Raw genomic sequence first — 25,069 nt, 5'->3', positions numbered from 1 at the left:
TATTTGAAGTCTATTTCGAACAAGCGGTTGGAGACCAGCTAACCTACTTCACAATAACCGGGTGGTTGGTTGGTCACTGACTCACGTGTTTCAACAACATGAGATCCTGAGTTCTCAGTTTGCAGGTGCCCAAATTTGGAACGCGACAGGCCAGCCCCAATCCCCCATCGCTCGTGCTCCTATAAACCAACGACATTGGAGTAGTTACGATATTTTTGGAACGGGACAAGCTAACTAATCATAAAATGGCGCGATGTTTGACTCATCCTAATCGCTTTCTCCTGATTGGCTGCTTTAGATACAGCTTCGGGGCTCAGCTTGTTCCGGTGACGTCTGTAGTTTGTGCATCAGAGAACTAAAAGAATTGACCATCAAGACGTGGACTTGAGGGAAGCAACATTCGTGGTAAGTGTGTTCATTTCTAACATCATTCTGGCGTGTTTAGTTTGAGCTTCTACGAAACTTAAACTTGTCAAAACCTCTGTTCGTTTCCACAGGTCCCGGCATCTTTATCTCACACAGTTTCTTACTTTGAAAATAAGTTTCAAATTACCTAACATTGTAGAACATAAGCTATTTTTATCATATTAGTAAAGCGGCCTTTTCTGCAATACTTATCCCTCTCAGAAATTTTAACTACAGAAATTCTTCTGAATTAATTATTAAACTGTCTTTGTAATTTTATTTATTTATTAATCTAAATTTATGTCACATACAATCATGATATTTTCTGTCTATGCAAAAGGATATTTGTGTTTTTAAAAAGTCTAAGAGCTAAAATAGATAACATTTCATATAAGGAAGCGTGATTCAGCAGCGTCCCCTCTCAGGATTTTGTCTACTTTCTAGTGATCTAATAAGAGTTAAGATGAAAAACATATTAGGGGCTCGGCATGGCCAAGTGGGTTAAGACGTTCGACTCGTAATCTGAGGGTCGCGGGTTCGAATCCCCGTTACACCAAACATGCTCGCCCTTTCAGCTGTGGGTGGTGTTATAATGTGACGGTCAATCTCACTATTCGTTGGTGAAATAGTACCCCGAGAGTTGGTGGTGGGTGGTGATAACTAACTGCCTTCCTTCTAGTCTTACACTGCTAAATTAGGGACGGCTTGCGCAGATAGCCCTCGTGTAGATTTTCGCGAAATTAAAAAAAACAAACAAACATTTTAGGTGTAAGATGAAAACTCCACCTAAGAGTTAGATACCATTTTGGATATAATATTATCTCAGTTTAAAGACGTGTCAACATAATATCCTTATTGTAGGCAATATATTATCCTGTGTCTATACATGTTACTCAAGTACAACATTAATATAAGTATGTGTTTAAGATTATTAGAATAAATATAAAGCTCACTCTGTTGTTCCGTTGAACACCTGTCACTGAATTCATCAGCAGGAGTAACAAACAACAAGACTAGACTTTCTGTACAAAGGGTTCGATAAGTTTTATTAAAACGATTTATAACTTCCTAGCCAGGAATATCCCTTGTATTAACAACATTGATAAACAAATAAGTATGGATCAACTTGGAGATCCAGGATTATTCAGAAAAAGACTGTAACAAACTGTAACCAAGCCGTGGTCTTCAGAGTGCAATTTGGTGGAAAGGATGAGAATCCACAAACACAAAGGTATATTTCCGACAGGTAACAGTAAGCAATATAATTAGGAAGGATCTTCGCCTGAAAAAGCGACACAAGTCACGTGTATACAAGTTGTTTCCTTAACATATCTGTTTAACCTTCGCGAACTTCAGACAACTGAAGAACAAAACAGGTATTCATGTTATTCCATACAAAGACGTACCAGTTAAGTCACCTGTAGATTTCTGTGGGATAAGAACGTGAGCTGGAGCACTGTCGTGCTCGTGCACTAGACAGATTATGAAACAAATGAAGGACGAATTGCTGTACTTTGGACATGACATCTTTATACGTGATGTCCTTTTTCATGGAAAATATGCTGTAGATTTATATCAAGATGGTAGTTATGATTACATGGAATATAACAACATGGTAAGGCCTCAAACTCATCTTAAGTAAAGTTGTCAACTTCTGTAATGGTAGATAATCTAGAAAAATAAACTAGACTGTCACATTTCTCATCTTCTATGTTACCAAATTCGTTGTAGTAAATGAACGACAACTAATACACAACAATTGGAAACTCAGTCAAAATTACACGAAGGGTACCCACGCTAACCATCCTTAATTTTCAACTGACAGACTAAAAGGAAGGCAGCTAGTTAACAGCTCTCATCACAACTCTTGAATTTCTGTAATCTTGAGCTGTTAGTCTTATAACGCAACCTTGGCGCTGAAGTAAGGAGCACAGTTTGTCAAGAACGAAATTCGAACCACGAAACCTGTGATTTATACATAGTTCAACTAGCTGCTCAGACGCATAGATAAAATAAATAGTTTGTTTTCTAGTTGTTCTCAGAATATTGTGTTCACTTCAACTCAGTACGATATCTAGCAAATTATCTTCTTACCCGATCTTTATATTAACAGCTGCTATTTTTAAAAATACGATTTGTGAGAACATCGCCTGCAGTAAGTTTAATTCCTGCTATAGTTATGGCACTGGTAGTTTATTTTGTAGCTGTGGTTATAGTGCTGGTAGTTCATTTTGTAGCTGTGATTACAGTGCTGGTAGTCCATTTTGTAGCTGTGATTACAGTGTTGGTAGTTCATTTTGTAGCTGTGATTACAGTGCTGGTAGTCCATTTTGTAGCTGTGGTTACAGTGCTGGTAGTCCATTTTGTAGCTGTGATTACAGTGCTGGTAGTCCATTTTGTAGCTGTGGTTATAGTGCTGGTAGTTCATTTTGTAGCTGTGATTACAGTGCTGTAGTCCATTTTGTAGCTGTGGTTATAGTGCTGGTAGTTCATTTTGTAGCTGTGATTACAGTGCTGGTAGTTCATTTTGTAGCTGTGATTACAGTGCTAGTAGTTCATTTTGTAGCTGTGGTTACAGTGCTGGTAGTTCATTTTGTAGCTGTGATTACAGTGCTGGTAGTCCATTTTGTAGCTGTGGTTATAGTGCTGGTAGTTCATTTTGTAGCTGTGATTACAGTGCTGGTAGTTCATTTTGTAGCTGTGATTACAGTGCTGGTAGTTCATTTTGTAGCTGTGGTTATAGTGCTGGTAGTTCATTTTGTAGCTGTGGTTATAGTGCTGGTAGTCCATTTTGTAGCTGTAGTTATAGTACTGGTAGTTTATTTTGTAGCTGTGGTTATAGTGCTGGTAGTCCATTTTGTAGCTGTAGTTATAGTGCTGGTAGTCCATTTTGTAGCTGTAGTTATAGTACTGGTAGTTTATTTTGTAGCTGTGGTTATAGTGCTGGTAGTTCATTTTGTAGCTGTGGTTATAGTGCTGGTAGTCCATTTTGTAGCTGTAGTTATAGTGCTGGTAGTCCATTTTGTAGCTGTAGTTATAGTACTGGTAGTTTATTTTGTAGCTGTAGTTATAGTGCTGGTAGTCCATTTTGTAGCTGTAGTTATAGTGCTGGTAGTTTATTTTGTAGCTGTGGTTATAGTGCTGGTAGTTCATTTTGTAGCTGTGGTTATAGTGCTGGTAGTTCATTTTGTAGCTGTGGTTATAGTGCTGGTAGTTCATTTTGTAGCTGTGATTACAGTGCTGGTAGTTCATTTTGTAGCTGTGGTTATAGTGCTGGTAGTTCATTTTGTAGCTGTGGTTATAGTGCTGGTAGTTCATTTTGTAGCTGTGGTTATAGTGCTGGTAGTTCATTTTGTAGCTGTGATTACAGTGCTGGTAGTTCATTTTGTAGCTGTGGTTATAGTGCTGGTAGTTCATTTTGTAGCTGTGGTTATAGTGCTGGTAGTTCATTTTGTAGCTGTGATTACAGTGCTGGTAGTCCATTTTGTAGCTGTGATTACAGTGCTGGTAGTTTATTTTGTAGCTGTGATTACAGTGCTGGTAGTTCATTTTGTAGCTGTGATTACAGTGCTGGTAGTCCATTTTGTAGCTGTGATTACAGTGCTGGTAGTTCATTTTGTAGCTGTGATTACAGTGCTGGTAGTTCATTTTGTAGCTGTGATTACAGTGCTGGTAGTTCATTTTGTAGCTGTGATTACAGTGCTGGTAGTTTATTTTGTAGCTGTGATTACAGTGCTGGTAGTTCATTTTGTAGCTGTGGTTAGAGTGCTGGTAGTTCATTTTGTAGCTGTGATTACAGTGCTGGTAGTTCATTTTGTAGCTGTGATTACAGTGCTGGTAGTTTATTTTGTAGCTGTGATTACAGTGCTGGTAGTTCATTTTGTAGCTGTGATTACAGTGCTGGTAGTCCATTTGTAGCTGTGATTACAGTGCTGGTAGTTCATTTTGTAGCTGTGATTACAGTGCTGGTAGTTCATTTTGTAGCTGTGATTACAGTGCTGGTAGTTTATTTTGTAGCTGTGATTACAGTGCTGGTAGTTCATTTTGTAGCTGTGATTACAGTGCTGGTAGTTCATTTTGTAGCTGTGATTACAGTGCTGGTAGTTCATTTTGTAGCTGTGATTACAGTGCTGGTAGTCCATTTTGTAGCTGTGATTACAGTGCTGGTAGTTCATTTTGTAGCTGTGATTACAGTGCTGGTAGTTCATTTTGTAGCTGTGATTACAGTGCTGGTAGTTTATTTTGTAGCTGTGATTACAGTGCTGGTAGTTCATTTTGTAGCTGTGGTTAGAGTGCTGGTAGTTCATTTTGTAGCTGTGATTACAGTGCTGGTAGTTCATTTTGTAGCTGTGATTACAGTGCTGGTAGTTCATTTTGTAGCTGTGATTACAGTGCTGGTAGTTCATTTTGTAGCTGTGATTACAGTGCTGGTAGTTTATTTTGTAGCTGTGATTACAGTGCTGGTAGTTCATTTTGTAGCTCTGATTACAGTGCTGGTAGTTCATTTTGTAGCTGTGGTTATAGTGCTGGTAGTTCATTTTGTAGCTGTGGTTATAGTGCTGGTAGTTTATTTTGTAGCTGTGGTTATAGTGCTGGTAGTTCATTTTGTAGCTGTGATTACAGTGCTGGTAGTTCATTTTGTAGCTGTGGTTATAGTGCTGGTAGTTCATTTTGTAGCTGTGATTACAGTGCTGGTAGTTTATTTTGTAGCTGTGGTTATAGTGCTGGTAGTTCATTTTGTAGCTGTGATTACAGTGCTGGTAGTTCATTTTGTAGCTGTGGTTATAGTGCTGGTAGTTCATTTTGTAGCTGTGGTTATAGTGCTGGTAGTTTATTTTGTAGCTGTGGTTATAGTGCTGGTAGTTCATTTTGTAGCTGTGATTACAGTGCTGGTAGTTCATTTTGTAGCTGTGGTTATAGTGCTGGTAGTTCATTTTGTAGCTGTGATTACAGTGCTGGTAGTTTATTTTGTAGCTGTGGTTATAGTGCTGGTAGTTCATTTTGTAGCTGTGGTTATAGCGCTGGTAGTTCATTTTGTAGCTGTGATTACAGTGCTGGTAGTTTATTTTGTAGCTGTGGTTATAATGCTGGTAGTTCATTTTGTAGCTGTGATTACAGTGCTGGTAGTTTATTTTGTAGCTGTGGTTATAGTGCTGGTAGTTTATTTTGTAGCTGTGGATTTAACAGTCAAGTGAACTTAAGCCTTGTGTGTTAGGATTTCTTTAGTTAGTTTACAGTTAAAAGTGCACAGAGACGTAGCCAGGGGGTTTGGGGTTAACCCCCCCCCATGGACCCAAACTTTTTAGACAAGTTCAGTTGCCACCTGTGAAGTTTCATAAAGATCCGTGATTGCATGGCAGATAATTTCACACACAACAAATGATCAAATGCAAATTTCTGATTGAACACCCTTTTAATACAGCAAGTTTTGTCAGAACTAGAGAAATACAATCGAATATCTATGAAAGGCTCAAACGCCTGTTCGTTCTTGCCAGGACATCTATAACACAGTTTGGTTCAACTTTAATATCACGGTGAATGTATAATGAAGCCAGGCCATTCAATCGATCTTCAGTGGTGGTATTTCTCAAATACGTTTTGAGTCTTCTGAGAGCTGAAAACGAACGTTCCATTGAGCTCGTTGACACAGGCAGAGTGGTAAATACTTTCAACAGTCTAGTAATGACTGGGAACATTTCTGCATTGCACATTGCATATGCATCTATGATATTTTTTGGTTTGTTGTTCGCCAGTGATTTGTATCAAACCCTAAGTTCACCTACTGCAGCTAATGAAGTGCTATCAATGTAAGCCTTATATATATATTGATCAACTCTTTAATTTGATCACATTGTTGTGCTGTAGGTTCTGACCGTTCTGTGATAGATCCTGATAGTAGTAGACACATGAAGTTTGTAAGGAGAGTTTTGTGACTGGACAGACGGTCACATATTTGTGAAAAAAAAAATCAACAAATGGTACAAATCCAACAATACGAAAGTACTCCTCAGGGCTAGTGGTTTGTGGGTTAGCACAGTACATCTGTCTTTTAGCCTGCCTTGGCATTATGATGCCAATTTGAAGCTCACTACACAGAGTTTGAGCTTCACAGAAAATGTTGTTAAATTCATTCACAGTATTATTTCTGAGTGAACGGATTAAATCTTTCACTATTTCTTCGTGATGCATCGCAGCACCTAAATCAATGTTCTGTTGCTGCAGTAAGTTGCACAGAGGTAAACTAAAGGAAAACAATTTAGCAATGGTAAGTAGAGTGATGATGAATTCTGGCTGTGTTATAGAACACAACAATTGATTGGCTTGCGTGGCAGAATCTCTGTCTTGCCAACCTGATATGGTTTCAAAGGCAACTGCATGGATTAATTCTAGAAAGACAATGACTGAGTCATGCCTCTCAACCCACCGGGTGGGGCAGAGACCTTTCAAAATTTTTTTTTCGATTCAGGTGCTTTATTCTCCACCGAAAGAGCCAAAACGTGTTTTGTTTGGGTGTATTGAGAAAGTTTTCAATGCTAGAAATTACTCTCATGCAATTTCGCACAGAAACTTCTTTATAAGCATCAGAAATTGACAAGTTTAGGGAATGGGCACTGCAGTGTACATAGGGTGCAAGTAGGAATTTATCAGTTATGTGTCTCTGGACACCATTGAATTTCCCACTCATAGAGACAGCACTGTCGTACCCTTGTCCTCGCAGGTAAGCCATGCCAATACCATATTTTGTCAGATTGGTTATGATAAAATCAACCAAGTTTCTGCCTGTCACATCATAAACAGGTATAAATTGCAAAAAATCTTTTCTCATTGCAACAGAGTTGTCATTGGCATGCAAATATCTAACATACAGCGAAAACTGTTCAATGCCTGAAATATCTGTTGTTTCATCAGCTAATATTGAGAAACACTTTGCAGCATTAACCTTGTTGACCAAAGCATCAAGAACATGAGTATTACAGGCATTGATGATTTCATTTTGAATTTGATGACTCAGATACGTGGCATTCTTCTTTGTACTCTTAAGGCTTGCTGAAAAATTGGCATCACCCTTTGCCCTATAGCGCAAAATTGCCCGAAATTTCCCATCATTATTGATGGGCTCCTCATCAGTTTCACCAACAAACATTGGACCAGAATCATATTTTCCCCTCAAAGCTAAATCCTGTCTCCCACACAGCAATACAGTATCAATAATAGGCATTAAATATTGCTGGTTCTGTTCAATTTCTTGCTTGTAAGTTGCATCAAGCTGCAACTGCACAGATGGACTTGTGTTTACGACCTTTAAAAAATTTGTAGCTTTTTCTTTGATGTCTTGGTAGTACTGTTTCAATTCATGTGCCTTGAAGTCTTCAACAGCCTTCTTCCAGTTTGTGTATGGAAATTTCACTAGTTGTCCCAATTTCTGGCTTCCAACACCAGCACCATCAGGAGCAAAAAGACAGCAGTACTTGCAGAAAGCATCCTTTGCATGTTGACTGTATATAATGAGGAGTCGACTTACCTGTTTACCAATGCTGACATAATCAGAAATGTAATTTACAATGAACCAGACTAGACCTGAGGTGGTAGTGGCAGCACTAGTAGAAGGCCACGGTGATGACTCTGATAATTCAGTTGACAATTCTGATTCAACCTGATTGGCTGCAGCAGATTGATCAGGTTCAGCTTCATGAATGGGTTTAAAGAACCCATGTAGTGTCTTTTGCTTTTTCAGGCTTGACATGGTGAATGATTGTTTATCGCAACTTCTGTTTGTCAACGTCACATTCACAGTACAATTGGCGCCATATATAGTGAATGATTCAATATAGATGGCGCCAATGGTACTAGGTTAGTACCATGGTGCTGCCAGCCTGTTTCGGTGCCACACACTGTTTATTTGTGAAGTTAATTCTTGAAATCCAGGCAATCTGAACATACACTGTCCATGATATTTGAATACAGATTATTGACACTATACATATATTTTGTACTGTCCTGAGTGACTCTATATTTTATATGTTGATGACAGGAATGTAGGCCAACTTTGCTGGGCCTGATAACTTTAAGTTATATATTATATATATAGGCCTATATATTCATTTATTATTAAAAACATAAGACAAACACCTCAGTGTGCCATTCTGAAATTTGCCAAAAATGTGGTCTCAAAATGCATAATTCAAGCTTTTCTTTTATGTTTTTATTAAAAAATGTATCGGGGGCTTGCCCCCGGATCCCCCTAGTACGGCTTTGCGCCTGTGGCGCTTGCATCAAGCACTTAAACTATCCCCCCCCTCCAATGGCCATATCTAGCTACGTCCCTGAAGGTACATGTTAGTTTATAGTTAAAGATACATGTTAGGATTTCTTTAATTAGTTTATAGTTAAAGGTACTGTTAACATTTCTTTAGTTAGTTTGCAGTTAAAGGTCCATGTTAGTATTTCTTTAATTAGTTTATAGTTAAAAAACACAGAGGGACAGACAAAATATTCTTCCACATATATTGGTTATGATTGGCTAAGAAATTATCAGGTTAATAATAAATCATTGTTCATCCCATGCTGGAAGACTTTCTTCTTCAACATGATATCACAAGGTTATGTACTGGTCACTAATGATACAACATGATAATACCAAGTTCTATACTGGTCATTGTGTAATGATACAACATTACTAGTGTGGGTGAACAGTCACGATGTTGTTGTTTTAGGGCAGTGCTACACAATGTGCTATCTTAATTTTATAAGTCAGTAAACCTACTGCTGGTCCATTGGAAAATGTATGACGTAAAGACCTACATCCCTGTTTATTGGTAACACTCTGAGTCAAGGGAAGACCTTAAAGCAGCTAGGCATGGTCGAAATCTCAATGATATATCTCCATTTTCTTTATCGCTGTTGTCTGTAACATGATATGATTTACTTACAACATGTAAAATATCGATAATTTGTTGGTTGTGACCTAGTATGGTTGACTTGCAAGATGTGAAATAGGGTAAGTTTATCCGAATTATGGTGCACCTTCGATAGTTGAGCAGAAAATCTGTGGGCTTACATGACAATAAAAACTGAATTTCGATACCTGAGGTGAATAGAACACCAAACTGCCCATTGTGCTGCTTCATAACAAAGAAAACAGAAAGTTACCATCTTATTAAGTAAGAAAGCAGAATGTTACAGTGTTACTATGGTAGCATAGCAACGCTGTAGTATTGTCCTTGATGACTAGAAACCCACTTCAAACAAAAATGTATCTCAGAACGGCTGGTATGGGTATTAACACTTTTATTGATAAGCAGAGAACAACGTTTTTTACTTAATCAGATGGTAGCATAGTAACAGAACGTTGCTATGTCACCACCTGATTAACTAAGAACTGTATTATTAGTTCCAGTGACTGGTAGTATCTTTTGCCGTTCGTCTAGAAAGCTTAGGTGACATGACGAAAGACATCCTTAACTATTATTGAATGTTTGTTGTCAAAAAGGACTAATAGAATTTAAATAAGGTGACTTTTGTTTCCCCGTTTATCTGGTCTGAAATGTAACTCCGGCATTGAGGTATTAATGTTTAGGAAACATAGTACTCTTCCAGAACACCTTTTACCTACCAAACCAAAACAAATAATATGTCATTATCCATTATAAATATAGTGGTCGAGTGATAAAAGTTTTAAAGAAGGCTTACAACGAAAATAAGTTATAAATAAAGTTTAAGCAGAACAAAACTCACGAACTAACATGTTTTGTACTGACAAAAATATTTTTAAGTTAATTTATAATCACACTTTTATTATATGCTTAAAAACATATCTCAAACGAACCTATTGTTCAGCTCAGATAACAGAACTGTATAACTTGTGTTAATGTATACCTTGAGTTACAAAGCTGTCTCTTGATTCATATATATATGTATATATCTTGGACAATACAACAATCCTTGATTCATACATTTTGTCTTGGCCAATAGAACTATCTTGAGATACGTGCCATGTTGATGTTTAGTAGTGGTGTAGGAGAAATATGTCATGTTGACGGTTTTATAAAGATCTGAGACATATGTAATGTTGAATTTTCTTAAAGATGTAGGAGCCACGTGTCATGTTGACTTTTTGTAAGGTGTAGGAGACAGGTGTCATGTTGACTTTTTGTAAAGGTGTAGGAGACACGTATCATGTTGACTTTTTAAAGGTGTAGGAGAAACGTGTCACGTTGATTTTGTGTAAAGATGTAGGAGAAACGTGTCATGTTGATTTTTTGTAAAGATGTAGGAGATACGTGTCGTGTTGACTTTTTGTAAAGGTGTAGAGACACGCGTCGTGTTGACTTTTTTGTAAATATTTAGGATACATGTGCTATATTAATGTTTTTGTAATGATGTAGGAGGCACATGCCATGTTGACTTTTTGTAAAGGTGCAGAAGACATCTGCCATGTGGAGCTTTTTATAACTGTAGGAGACACGTGTCATGCTGACTTTTTTATGAAGGTGTAGGAGACACGTGTCGGGTTGACTATTTTGTAAAGATTTAGGAGACGTGTCATGTTGATGTTTTCTAAAGATGTAGGAGGCACGTGTTATGTTAACTTTTTGTAAGGGTGTAGAAGACACTTTTCATGTTGACTTTTATTCACTACTTACCTATGTTAATAATCAAGGACGCTACCTGGGTCTGTGATGTCACGAGAAATATTTTTCTGTATGTTATCAGGCTAGGTTCCCAATTTGCAATAATAAAATACGTTTCTAGTTTCCTTTACTGTTCAGGAAAGAAAGAAGTGCCAAATCTTCTTCAGGCAGTCAAAACAGAGCTTTCGCCTTGTCTGTCTATCCTTACTAAATTTCTGCATTTCTATTGTTGTAGCATAGGGGAGGACACATATAACACTTGTATCACGCTTCATCTTTTCAGTTACTTGCTCATGTAATTACGCGGTTACGTAAACTGCAAGACAAAATTTGGATTGTTACAAAAATAGCAAATATGATATATTGTTACAAGGGCAGATCTTTTAGATTGTTGTGAGAGTAGTAACTTTTGTTGCTTGTCACAACAAGAGCAGATCTTTGTATATTATTGTAAGAGTAGTAACTTTTGTTGATTGTCACAGCAAGAGCAGATCTTGTAGATTGTTGCAAGAGGAGTAACTTTTGTTGCTTGTCACAACAAGAGCAGATCTTTGTATATTGTTGTAAGAATAGTAACTTTTGTTGATTGTCACAGCAAGAGCAGATCTTGTAGATTGTTGCAAGAGGAGTAACTTTTGTTGATTATCACAACAAGAGCAGATCTTTGTATATTGTTGTAAGAGTAGTAACTTTTGTTGATTGTTACAGCAAGAGCAGATCTTGTAAATTGTTGTAGGAGGAGTAACTTTTGTTGATTGTCACAACAAGAGCATCTCTTTGTATATTATTGTAAGAGTAGTAACTTTTGTTGATTGCTACAGCAGGAGCATATCTTGTAGATTGTTGTAGGAGGAGTAACTTTTGTTGATTGTCACAAGAAGAGCAGATCTTGTATAACGTTGGAACAAGAATAAATCTTGTATACTGTTATAGCATGAAGAAATATTGAATTGTTACAAAAAGCGAGTTTTTGAGAAGTTATAAAGGGATTGCTATCAGATACACATATGTGGATTCAGTGGTCACATATGTGGATTCAGTGGGCCCGTGTGCCCATTTTGTAACTTCATAGTTTAGGTGCACATTTAACTTGATTCTATCCTCGTGTTCTTACATCAATAGACAAACATCAGTATTTAGGCGAGAATTAGAGGTCCAGTGTTGTTCAAGTATAGAAGATCCTGTGGTTGGTCAAGATATGGACTTAGTCCTTGTCATAAAAGTTAACCACAAATTTGAAATCTTGGTAGTTGTCTTGATCTTTGACATTTTACGTCTATAAGGTTATATCGAAACAGAAACTAAAGAGTAATAAGTCGCCCTCTGAGTTTTTTAATAAATAATTATAGGGAAAGAATTAGGCGATTAATAAAGTGTTTGTATTATATATATATATATATATCTTTATGTTGATATATCACTTGTGTTGCTATCGAATCAGATGGTGTTATTAATTTACTCAATCGTGAGTATATTATTGAAATTTATGATGTGTGGTCAAGGACATTTCCTAAACCTAAACTTGCATTCATAAGCGCGGAAAACTCGCCAAATTAGAGCAATTAAACGCAAACTAAATTTGGTTTGATTCGTTTACTCATTACTGTATACGGTTTTTAAACAAACAGCAACAAAATAAAAACAATATTGTATAGCACAACAAAACCAACTTGGTATTACTGAAGAACACATAAAAATATCTGTTTAATCTAACTAAAGTACATATAGAAACTTTGGTCTAATACAAATGATGGAAGCAAAGAAACTTTGGTTTAATCTAGCTGAGGTACACATAGAAATTTTGGTGTAATCCAGGTAAAGTACAGATAAATACTTCGGTCTAATGTAGCTGATGTACATATAGAAACTTAAGTATAATCTAGCTGATGTACTCATAGAAACTTCAGTCTAATCTAGCTGGTGTACACATAGAAACTTTAATATAATCTAGCTGATGTACACGTAGAAACTTAAGTATAATCTAGCTGATGTACTCATAGAAACTTAAGTATAATCTAGCTGATGTACTCATAGAAACTTCAGTCTAATCTAGCTGGTGTACTCATAGAAACTTCAGTCTAATCTAGCTGGTGTACTCATAGAAACTTCAGTCTAATCTAGCTGGTGTACACATAGAAACTTTAATATAATCTAGCTGATGTACACGTAGAAACTTAAGTATAATCTAGCTGATGTACTCATAGAAACTTAAGTATAATCTAGCTGATGTACTCATAGAAACTTCAGTCTAATCTAGCTGGTGTACACATAGAAACTTTAATATAATCTAGCTGATGTACACGTAGAAACTTAAGTATAATCTAGCTGATGTACTCATAGAAACTTCAGTCTAATCTAGCTGGTGTACACATAGAAACTTTAATATAATCTAGCTGATGTACACGTAGAAACTTAAGTATAATCTAGCTGATGTACTCATAGAAACTTAAGTATAATCTAGCTGATGTACTCATAGAAACTTCAGTCTAATCTAGCTGGTGTACTCATAGAAACTTCAGTCTAATCTAGCTGGTGTACTCATAGAAACTTCAGTCTAATCTAGCTGGTGTACACATAGAAACTTTAATATAATCTAGCTGATGTACACGTAGAAACTTAAGTATAATCTAGCTGGTGTACTCATAGAAACTTCAGTCTAATCTAGCTGGTGTACACATAGAAACTTTAATATAATCTAGCTGATGTACACGTAGAAACTTAAGTATAATCTAGCTGATGTACTCATAGAAACTTAAGTATAATCTAGCTGATGTACTCATAGAAACTTCAGTCTAATCTAGCTGGTGTACTCATAGAAACTTCAGTCTAATCTAGCTGGTGTACTCATAGAAACTTCAGTCTAATCTAGCTGGTGTACACATAGAAACTTTAATATAATCTAGCTGATGTACACGTAGAAACTTAAGTATAATCTAGCTGGTGTACTCATAGAAACTTCAGTCTAATCTAGCTGGTGTACACATAGAAACTTTAATATAATCTAGCTGATGTACATATAGAAACTTAGGTATAACCTAATTGATGTACACATAAAAACTTAAATATAACTTAACTGATGTACACATAGAAACTTAGGTATAATCTAGCTGATGTACATATAGAAACTCTGGTGTAATCTAGTTGATGTACACATAGAAACTTTGGTGTAACCTAGCTGATGTAATTTCGCTTATCATATTACGAAAGCTCCGAGGACGAATATCAACAGCCGGAGATTATATCAAATAAGGTCATAAACTCAGGTTTTTCACTCACAACAAGAATACAGTGGTGTTTAGTTCACTGTGTGCGTCCTCATTTAGTATTTTTACAATCCTAGACCCCCTTTTGATAATGTACTCTCCAGTGGGTGAGAAGGTGTGGTTAAGGTTAGTTATATTAGGTCTTATCATAAAAGGTTGTCATTAGGGTAAAGATTTTTAGTGTATTTATATCTGCTATAGATATGTAGAGCATTTAGTTTTAGATGAATAGAAAGCTAGATCAGTGTACAAAGAGCAAGTTAGATGCACTGATAGACAGATAAATAGGAGATTTGCTACGTAGATAGACTAACAAACCTAACAAAACTTTCAACTAATTTAACCGCTAGCAGATTAGCAACTATAAGCAACCATGATCGTCTTGAAAAGAAAGTTATGAATACACCTACCTATTAAGTATCCAAAATGTCCTGAAAGAAGATAACTGTATTTATCTCTGTGTGCACATGCGCGGGTAAGTTATTCTATAATGATCAGTATGTATTATTTGACACGTGGCGTTAGAGAGTGCAGCAATACCACTTAGTTTATCCTTCATATAACAGTACCATAACGTCTATTTAGTTCACAAAAGCCCATACATTCAACCCTTCATATAACAGTACCATAACGTCTATTGAGTTCACAAAAGCCCACAGCTCTAACCCTTCATATAACAATACCTTAACTTCTACTGAGCTCACAAAAGCCCACATCTCCAACCCCATCTTTTCCTACGAGAAAGATCACTTGGAATATTGTCGTAGAAATACTTCAAATTTGTAGCAGAAATAACTTTTGCATACAAATAGAACGTACTGTATCGAGAAGGATGAAAAACATCGTAATTGTTATAAATATGAAATGTACTGCTCGTCACTAGAATAAAATATGTTTGAGTAAAATTTTATGTCATGAATTTTAACATGTAATTGAAAACCAGAGTTTGATTACCACATCTGTGGTTAGTGACCTATTTAGCGGTCAGTAGCTGGAAAGTGAGTCACCTTTGATTGACAGTTCCTTGCCACATTCCATCACACGAGTTTTTTTATGTCAACCCTTTTCTGGTCGTTTGGCTCCACAGTTATTTTTCGTGTGTGTGTTTGTTATTTTACCATTTATCTGTATCTGTTTGTGCACTCTTTATGCACTTCCTATTAATGTATTCATTTAAATATTTTTTTCTCTTTATCAAATACTCCATACAGTATTTATCTTTCTATCTAATTCCATATTTCTAGGTTCTTTTTCACATATTTTTAATTATCTCTCGACTTAGCTGCTTCTTTCTCTTCATCTATTTTCACTTTTTCTGTATCTGTTTATTCTCACTTCATGACTGTAAATATGTTCCGCTAGTTTCTTCATTTGTACTTCACCTATCGCTGTAGAGACAGACAAATGGATGAATTAAACGACAGAGATTACCATAATCATGAGCAAATACAAATTTTAAGGATGGTTAATAATTTTTGTAATATATGAATGATAAAAATATAAACAAGTACAGAAAATCTCTCTGTAATTTGAAATTAAATCCAGTTCTTTTTAACAGTTCGATTACTTAAGACATATTCAAATGTAACATTTTAAACATGAATTCACTCAATTATGCCAAAGTTTTTTGTAAGCATCATATATTTTTTTTATTTATTGAAAATTTGTTCATGATTGCGGACTGCTTATAAGTAACGATGAATTTGTTTCATGTATTTACGGAAGAATTATGTATATACCAGAATCGATATTACAGCTGTTATTATTACATTAATGACTACAGCAGTTGTACACTACGTGTGAATCAGAACCTGTATTACAGCTGTTATTAAATAATTTATTTGTGACCACAACAGCTGTTTAAAATATAAATTCGTAGTCAATCGCTGTTGCTTCAAGACAAAAAATCCGATCTTTGTTTAGAAAGTTAGGCCTAAAGTCTACAGATTAAACCGAGTTTTAAATCAAAGTAGTGATAAATACCACTTGTTCAACTGATTCAAAGAGATTTAGGCTTAAGTTGGACTAATGTGCTCAGATATCATGGCGGTTTAAAACGTTTTTTAATGTGTCTTACGAACATATTTTGAAAAGCAGAGCCACACTTATGCCAAGAGTACCTCTTAGCATGAGAGAGATACTTGGTATGTGTGATGTAATGTTTCTTGACTAATATAACACGTCGATATTTCAGACGATAATTTATCTTTAGTTAAGAGATGGAGCAACAAGTACATATGGTGTAATGTTTCGTAGTTTCAATAACACGTCGGTAACTTGGTAGATTTAAGTCAATATTTAGGAGACTGTCTTCTGCCATTACACCAGTAGACATAGAAATAGAGCGTTTCATCATTAATTGACATATATTATATCTAATTGAGGAATTTAATAAATCCTTCATTCCTATTGACACCCCTGCTTTTATGGCTCACAGCAGAAATCCGGTGGTTATAAAATTGAAATTCAGTTTTCGATATCCACAGAGGCCATAACATAGCTTGTTCATTGTGTAGCTTTTCGTTTAACCAACAAGCAAACAAGCCCACTTATAAAATCGTGTTTTGTTTTACTATACGTATTACAAATAGCGCTCGGTGTGGCTTTGCTACAAGGAAACACATACACACAAATAGCGAAAAAGAGAGTGAGTGGCGTGTTAATTCTTTGACAGTAATTGTAGCCATAAATGTGAAGGCCATTATTAATATAGTTTTTGGGTTTCAACTGACATGCGCACAAGAACTATATGAGATAAACGTTTTCTGTTTAAAATAGACATTAATTAAAAAACAACAATAGCTGTTTAAATATATGGGCATTAGTGGAAACTTGTAGTGATCTAAGTATCTGTACAATTTGAAGAAACGATTTGTGATTCTTTTCGTTATTTCTTTATTCAGTTCTCATGCATGGTTATTTATTACTTTTTTTATTCAATTCTCATACATGGTTACTTGTGACTTACAAATCCTTTCCATAGTTAGTAAAATGTTCTGTATCATGATACCATTAGGTACGGTTGACTAAAGAAGTTACACAACATGCAGGCTGCAGATGAAAAATCGGGCGCAAGGCCCGAGGGCGAAGAGGATGAGATGGAGCGCGAGCTGGCCGAAGACGCTGTATGGAAACGTATTCAACAGAATACGTTCACCAGGTGGGCTAACGAGCACTTGAAAAGTGTAAGTAAGACTATTAACAGTTTGGAGACGGACTTATCCGACGGATTGAAGTTAATAGCCCTCATTGAAGTTCTATCCGGAAAGAAATTACCAAGGCACAATAAGAAACCTTCTTTCCGATCCCAAAAATTAGAAAACGTTTCTGTTGCCCTGAAGTTTTTGGAAGAAGACGAAGGAATAAAAATTGTAAACATCGGTGAGTTTTATTTGTTACCTCGTTTCAAAATCTCTATTTCTTGTACACAAATTATGATAATTCCGATAATTTTACATTCCTGGTTTTGAATTTTTTCATTTTTCGAGCTTCAATTTAATACATACAAGTTGCAAAATGCACATTTTCAGTTTTATATAGGCCCAGCATATCCAGATGGTTAAGGTGCTCGACTCGTAATCCGAAGGTCGCAGGTTCTAATCCCCGTCGCACCAAACATGCTTGCCCTCCCAGCCGTGGGGGCGTTATAAAGTGACGGTCAATCCCACTATTCGTTGGTAAAAGAGTAGCCCAAGAGTTGGCGGTGGGTGGTGATGACTAGCTGCCTTCCCTCTAGTCTTACACTGCTACAATAGGGACGTCTAGCGCAGGTAGCCCTCGTGTAGCTTTGCGCTAAATTAAAATAACAAACAAAACAAACAAAATGTAAGTAAAACTAAGTGATGAGTACAATTAATGACGTTTGTCGAATTAAAATAATAAAACAGGTGTCGCTATTGATATTTGTCGCAACCAAAATCAGATACATGCACAAATATAGATGTAGAAAAATGCAGCCGTAATTAAAACAAACCGACTAAAGAGAGGAGTGATTGGTTGATTAATACCACGTGCTATCGATGTGTCGTATACATTTGTTGACTAAAGAGAGTTGTGACTGGTTGACTGACTCCATGTAGTATAGATATATAATTATATGGACTAAAGAAAGCTATGATTGGTTGACTAATACCATGTACTATCGATATATTGGCTGAAGATAGCTGTAGGTATTGCATTAAGGCAAAATAGAAGAAATTCAAAATGTTGAAATTGCGGCCAAGCGGAAGGAATTGTTTAATCTATTAATAACATATGAATGTGCTTAAGTTTAGAAGTTTATGTACTTTGGATGGAAAAAATACAGTCCTGCTGAAAACTGAGGGATGGAAAATCAATAACTAATACCAGTATCTGTGTTTATTTCTAATTATCTATATATGTTCTAAGTCTTTTGGACACTCCTATTACTAACTTTATCTGGACGGAAAAATAAATATACATAGATATGTTTCAATTAAAAGTTATATCATGCAGTTAACTTTAATATATATTATTAATTTATTGTATTTAGTCAATACAACAACAGGTAATCATAAATTTAATCATATTCAGTTACCAAATAATATTGTAATAACAAATTGTTAAATTTGTTAATACAATATTATTTGTAATAACAAATTATTAAATTTGAAACGTATATGTATGAGATAGGTAATAATTATTTTATTCAACGTACTTTCTATAAATGCCTGGCAGACAGTACAGGCGCTAATCAGTTATTTGACTCCACGCCAGGAACAACACATCGCTCAGAAGGAAACACGCTCTAGAGCCATCTCTAAAGTGCGCTTAGAAACATTCTGTGTTGGGGAACTATTATAAACAACTGTAAAATATTTTTGAACGCTATAAAGGCAAATAACTCCAAAAGAATATTAACCAAACAAAGAACCCATTCCTAGAAATAATTTAGTAAGAAGGAATAAAAACAATACTAAATTTTTATTAAATAATTTGAATTAATTCATAATTATTTAACTTAATATTTGTCTACGAAAAAAGTAATCTGTGGTGAAGAGAAAAGAGGAAAACAATCAGAGGAAACTCAGAAATGGGTAAAAAAAGATGCACTTTTATAACTGTTTGATCCTAAAATGAAAAATGACGACCAGCCACTACAGAGTAAAAGATATACAAATAGCAGAAGAGGGTTTTATGTACTTTGAAGAAACAATTAACGAAGATGATAACAAGGTTAGACAACTCTGTTTCTAATATTCGTTTATGGCTACAGAACATATTGATGAATAAGTGATGTGCTAATAAATCATGGACTAAATATTAGACTAAAAATTATTTTCAAAAGATATTATTTTAGGAAATTAAAACACAGAAAAACGTATCATGTGTATTGGTGCTTTCTTTAAAACTAGACTCAGTGAGTATCATATGAATTGTTTCTAGACTGGAAAAAGTAAGTAAGTGACAAATGTTTTCATTTTGATAATAAATTCAAAGACCGTTGAATGTCACGAGAGATTTGTTTGTTTGTTTGTTTGTTTTGGAATTTCGCACAAAGCTACTCGAGGGCTATCTGTGCAAGCCGTCCCTAATTTAGCAGTGTAAGACTAGAGGGAAGGCAGCTAGTCATCACCACCCACCGCCAACTCTTGGGCTACGCCAAACATGCTCGCCCTCCCAGCCGTGGGGGCGTTATAATGTGACGGTCAATCCCACTATTCATTGGTAAAAGAGTAGCCCAAGAGTTGGCGTTAGCTAGTGATGACTATCTGCCTTCCCTCTAGTCTTACACTGCTAAATTAGGGACGGCTAGCGTAGATAACCCTCTAGTAGCTTTGCGCGAAATTGAAAAACAAACAAAATTACACTGAAGAATAAATAATTAAAGCCCTCTAGTAGCTTTGCGCGAAATTAAAAAACAAACAAAATTACACTGAAGATAATACCGGGACTGAATGAATAGGTTCTACTCTATCAGAAGTCATATCGAAAATTGCCGATGTCAGGGGTGTGTGACGTAAATATGGGAAGTCAAGTCAACATAAGGAGAGGCAATCATAAGTTTTTGTAATTAAACAAACTGGCATTTTTTCTTTCCTTGTGTCTGCTACGCTTTGAACTTTGTAATGTGTAACAATTAGAAATCTTGCAACTGGTCGAAACCTGTTTCCCGCTTCCTTCAAAGATTGCATACTATTTTTGCGGCAACAAATAGCAGATGGACTATTTAGAGTCCTTTATTAAGCCTTTTTCCAGTAGTAGATGCCAGTACAAAATTGAAAGTGTAATTATACTAAACAAAAGGTCTGTTTGGTAGAATTAATAAAACTTAATGTAAATTTCAACGAATATTGTAGTCTGATCTGTGGATGAATCATTAATAGACGAGCTAGTATCACAAAGATTTCTACCTTCTTTAGAAGTTTGTACAAATAAGTCTAACCAGTAAACAGCGAGAACTGATACTGTTAGTAAACGACGCAACAGCAAATCCTTTTTCAGTCTAGGGAAAATTATTTCAAAGGTGCCAGGTTAACGCTGGAACAGTTTTTATAGAAGGTACTGAAAAAAAAACTATTGTAACCCCTATATTTTGGCCCGGTATGGCCAGGTAGTTAAGGCAATCGACTCGTAAACTGAGGGTCGCGGGTTAAAATCCCCGTCACACCAAACATACTCGCCCTTTCATCCGTGGGGGCGTTATAATGGGACGGTCAATCTCACTATTCGTTGGTAAAAGAGCAGCCCAAAAATTGGCGGTGGGTGGTGATGACTACCTGCCTTCCTTCTAGTCTTACACTGCTAAATTAGGGACAGCTTGCACAGATAGCCCTCTTGTAGCTTTGCGCGAAATTCAAAACGAACCAAACCACACAAACTCATTGAAATCATCCATGTCACCAAGAGCTTCTCACGCGATTGGCACGTTTTTCATTGGATGTCGTATTGAATTTCGAGAGATGTGTCGAATTTGTAACAAAACATAAAAACTAAATGTTCGAATTTCACTTACTATATACATATATAAAACATGTGACTGAGAAAAATAAACATTCGAAATATGAGAAGATAAATTTCACATGTTCACGTAAAGTCAGGTATTAAAAGGGGCCTACATTTAAACACCTCACAGGAAGTCCACAATTTCGTCGTGGACGTCCTGTGTATGTATTGGGAATGACGTAGTTGCTAGCTACAGTGAAATGCAGGTTCTTTGAGATTGAGTACTTCATCTTACAAGTACATTTTTGTTCACGCCATTGCAACGTGTCTTGTATATGTTGATATTGTTAGCGTAGTTTACCCTGTAGTCTGTCTTGTACATTTTTATTGTTACCGTAGGAGTATGAAGCATATTTCTTGTAGACCTGGCAAGATCCTTGAGGGAGGGGTCTCCTAGTGTGCAGCACTGGGGGTCCGTGTTTGAATTCTACCCTCCTCACACATACACAATGTCGTTTCTGTGCATTGAATATGTACGTTAGGTAGTGTTTCAAGTGTCAAATGGTGCGATAGCAGCACAACGGTTCCATATTTTCAATGACCGGCATGATCAAGTGGTTAAGGCATTCAATTCGTAATCTGAGCGTCGCGGGCTGGAATCCCCATCACACCAAACATACTCGCCTATTTAGCCATGGGGGCGTTATAATGTTACGGTCAATCCCACTATTCGTTGGTGAAAGAGTAGCCCAAGAGTTGGCAGTGGGTTATGATGACTAGCTACCTTCACTCTAATCTTACACTGCTAAATTAGAGACGTCTAGTGCAGATATCCCTCGTGTGGCTTTGCGCAAAATTAAAAAAAAAACAACAACTATATTTTTAAATTGTTACTTCTCAGCTTAAAGATTAAAAAATAATTTATTTTAATAGTGTGAAAGCATGTTTGACTAGCTGAAAGGAGATTTAAATATGTATCACCCGTAAGTTAAGATTTCCTTCCAAATTAAATCAGGAATTTTCTTTTTCGAAGTGTAAACCTGGTGCTCTGTCAAAATAAATATACATTTTTGTGAATTTCTTTAGACACTGTATTATACATATTGTAATTATCACAATAAACTGATAGTCGGTAAGCTACTAGAGACACTGTATTATACATATTGTAATTATCACAGCAAACTGATAATCGGTAAGCTAGACTAACGTTTACTGTTTTCACAACGTATTTGTGCTGTGTTGTAAGTCTATGTTTAGTTCTATTCAACATATTAACTGTATCGAGTGGGTCAGAGGAAAGATAGTATGTAATACATGCTGTTGTAACAATTTCCTGGTGTAGATAATCATTATCACTTAAGTAACAAGTCAAATATTTCACATCGGATTTTTTCAAAGTAAATCGTTGCCATTAAAATTTTCCAAAATGGATATCTTTTTTTGACAGAACTTATTAAATGCAAGGCTACACAATGTGTTATCTACGCGCTGCCAAACGTTTTATTCATCCAAATGTCAGAGTTATAGACTCTGAGATTTACAGTTGAACTACCGGTCGGTCATTTTCCTAAAAAAAGCAAATAAAAATCAACTTTAAAAGCAAAATGCAAAAAGTAGGCTTTTGTTAAAAATCAAAAAGAAGACGAAGTAAACGTCTTTTTTAATACTAACGCAAATAAATATGTCTAAGAATATCTTATATAAAGACAACTTCTTCGAACTAAAATTCATGTAACGGAAACAAGATTTAAACTATTTTTAAAACGAATGAAATTTTATAAACACCATAAATACATATAGTCACATGATCAGTACACATGTTCATGATCTGACGTCTTGAAACACATTTTTGGCACAGACATGATATTCCTTTCACATCGTCCCTTTTTTTTCGCCGAGACTTTTGTTCCCTGTTTTGGAAAGAGAAAAGCTCCCTCAGACATATGAAACTATTCGTAGGTGTTCCATGACATTGCTTCATGTCTTTTGTGGGAGGTAGGGTAATGTTTATAAGTCAGAACAGATGAATTGTCACTTAATTCTCCGTGTTTTTGTCAAATAAATGTTGAGACCTGTTGACATCATTCAAATTCTTTATTTTTCTTCAGAAAAACGTCCATTAGGTTAAAAGAGAATATAAATTGTTGTTTGCCATGTTTAATATGTTAGCATCATTTCCTCTAAGAATATAAATTGTCGTTTGCAATGTTTAATATGTTAACATCATTTCCTTAAGAAGTAAAGTGTGCTATTCCACAAACATGATGTGTTCTTTCTTTGAATGTAATGGACACTGTATATACACACGATATATATATACTTAACTTCAGAACTTTTGTTGTTTTATGTAATGTGTTGTAATTATCAGATGTTTGTGTGTGCGTATGTTTTTCTTATAGCAAAGCCACATCTGGCTATCTGCTGCGTCCACCGAGGGGAATCGAACCCCTAATTTTAACATTGTAAATCCAAGGACTTACCACTATCCCAACGGGTGACTTGTCAGAGTGAAAACTGAAGGACCAAAACTGAGTGTTTTGATAACTTCATCGAGTACTTGGCTACGTCATTTTTAATTTCAATAAAATCTTGAAATAAACGAAAAAGATAAATGAACAGCATTATACATTTTTCTTTTGTGAAATGATTATAATGAAATGTTATGAAATTATAAAACATACACAAGTTAGGTGATGAAGAATACATCATTAGATCCTTAGATCTTAAAATGAAGCAATGTGATACCTTTTGTGTAAAATAACTAGATCTAACAATAGTTAACAAGAGAATATAGGTTTGTTTACCAAAGCAGTCGATATTATTAATTTTACTTGTGAATGAACCCTTTATTACTTTTTTTTTTTTTTTTTTTCATCCATTTTTATTAATGCAATGAAAGGTATGAACGAGAGTAATGGGACACGAGCGACGCCTGATTAGCGGATACAGGTCGTCTGAGGTTGTTACGTGTAAACTAAAGTCACGTTGTGCCGTAAACTGAAATCCATAAAAGGCAATGATTGTCAAAACGTAAATAAGGTCACAGCATACACACAGCACAAAAACACGTGTTTGTAGCAGCTATCGGCACTGAGTGTAGGTCTCGTAATGAGATTCCATATTTCATACGTTGCGTTTTTCTTGTGAGCTTCTGAAAGTCTGTTTGTGTAATAGACTTGACCTGACCTCAAAATATTTCTCTGTACCTTTCAGTTGTATTTATCACTGTTCATAAAAATCAGTTTGAAGGAAACGTTAGATTGTTAAAGTAAACTTTATTCGGTATTAATTTTCCACAATAATTTAGCATGAGTAATAAAGGTATAGAACTTTGAAGATAGAAAAGATTGTAATGCAAAAGACATTATTTACTATTTTACATATAATTATGAAATACAGGCAAAAAGAATCGATATGGTCCTTCATAGCTGCCCCTGTACACCCACTTCCAAGAACTCATCTTCTATATTCAAGAAATCTTCGATTCATTTTTTAAACTCTTCGAAAGTTCTAGCCTCTATCACTTCTGACAATAACTTTTTTTACAAGTTAATCAATTTGTTTAAATAAAAAAAATCTTAACTAGACCGTATCCTATATTTTCCAAATTTTAAACTTCTGTCCTTTCGTTTTAGTGTTTTTAAAATTCAGCACTAAGAAATTAGAGGCTTTTAGCTTATCGACCTCCCTGGATAAATTTGAATATGGCCACCTCTTAATCTTTTTTCGAAAGAAACTGAATTAAAGAATATTATTATTTCTCTATAAGGTAAGTATTATATTTCAAGAATCATTCCAATATTGTATTCTAAGATAAACAGATTCCAGTGTAAATATCGGATGGATCAGTTTAATAACAGGAGA

At 35.6% G+C, this 25,069-nt stretch overlaps 1 protein-coding gene across 3 annotated transcripts in view; it reads left to right on the top strand.

The window, feature by feature from the left end:
- Window positions 1-216: 216 nt before the first annotated feature.
- The window catches only part of LOC143244043 (filamin-A-like), a 64,533-nt gene continuing 39,680 nt past the window's right edge, over window positions 217-25,069 (top strand). The window contains exons 1-2 of one of the 3 annotated variants that reach the window (XM_076488030.1): window positions 217-405; window positions 17,316-17,680. In XM_076488030.1, the coding sequence (XP_076344145.1) occupies window positions 17,344-17,680 (337 nt within the window). In that variant the 5' untranslated portion in view covers window positions 217-405; window positions 17,316-17,343. Of the gene's footprint in view, window positions 406-14,306; window positions 14,426-14,460; window positions 14,775-17,315; window positions 17,681-25,069 lie in introns of those variants that run through there. The other 2 variants (XM_076488032.1, XM_076488031.1) reach the window with 2 other exon arrangements.

The sequence above is a fragment of the Tachypleus tridentatus genome, chromosome 2 (genome assembly GCF_004210375.1).
Source record: "Tachypleus tridentatus isolate NWPU-2018 chromosome 2, ASM421037v1, whole genome shotgun sequence".
NCBI lineage: Eukaryota > Metazoa > Arthropoda > Merostomata > Xiphosura > Limulidae > Tachypleus > Tachypleus tridentatus.
This window is presented reverse-complemented; position numbering and strand designations above follow the sequence as displayed.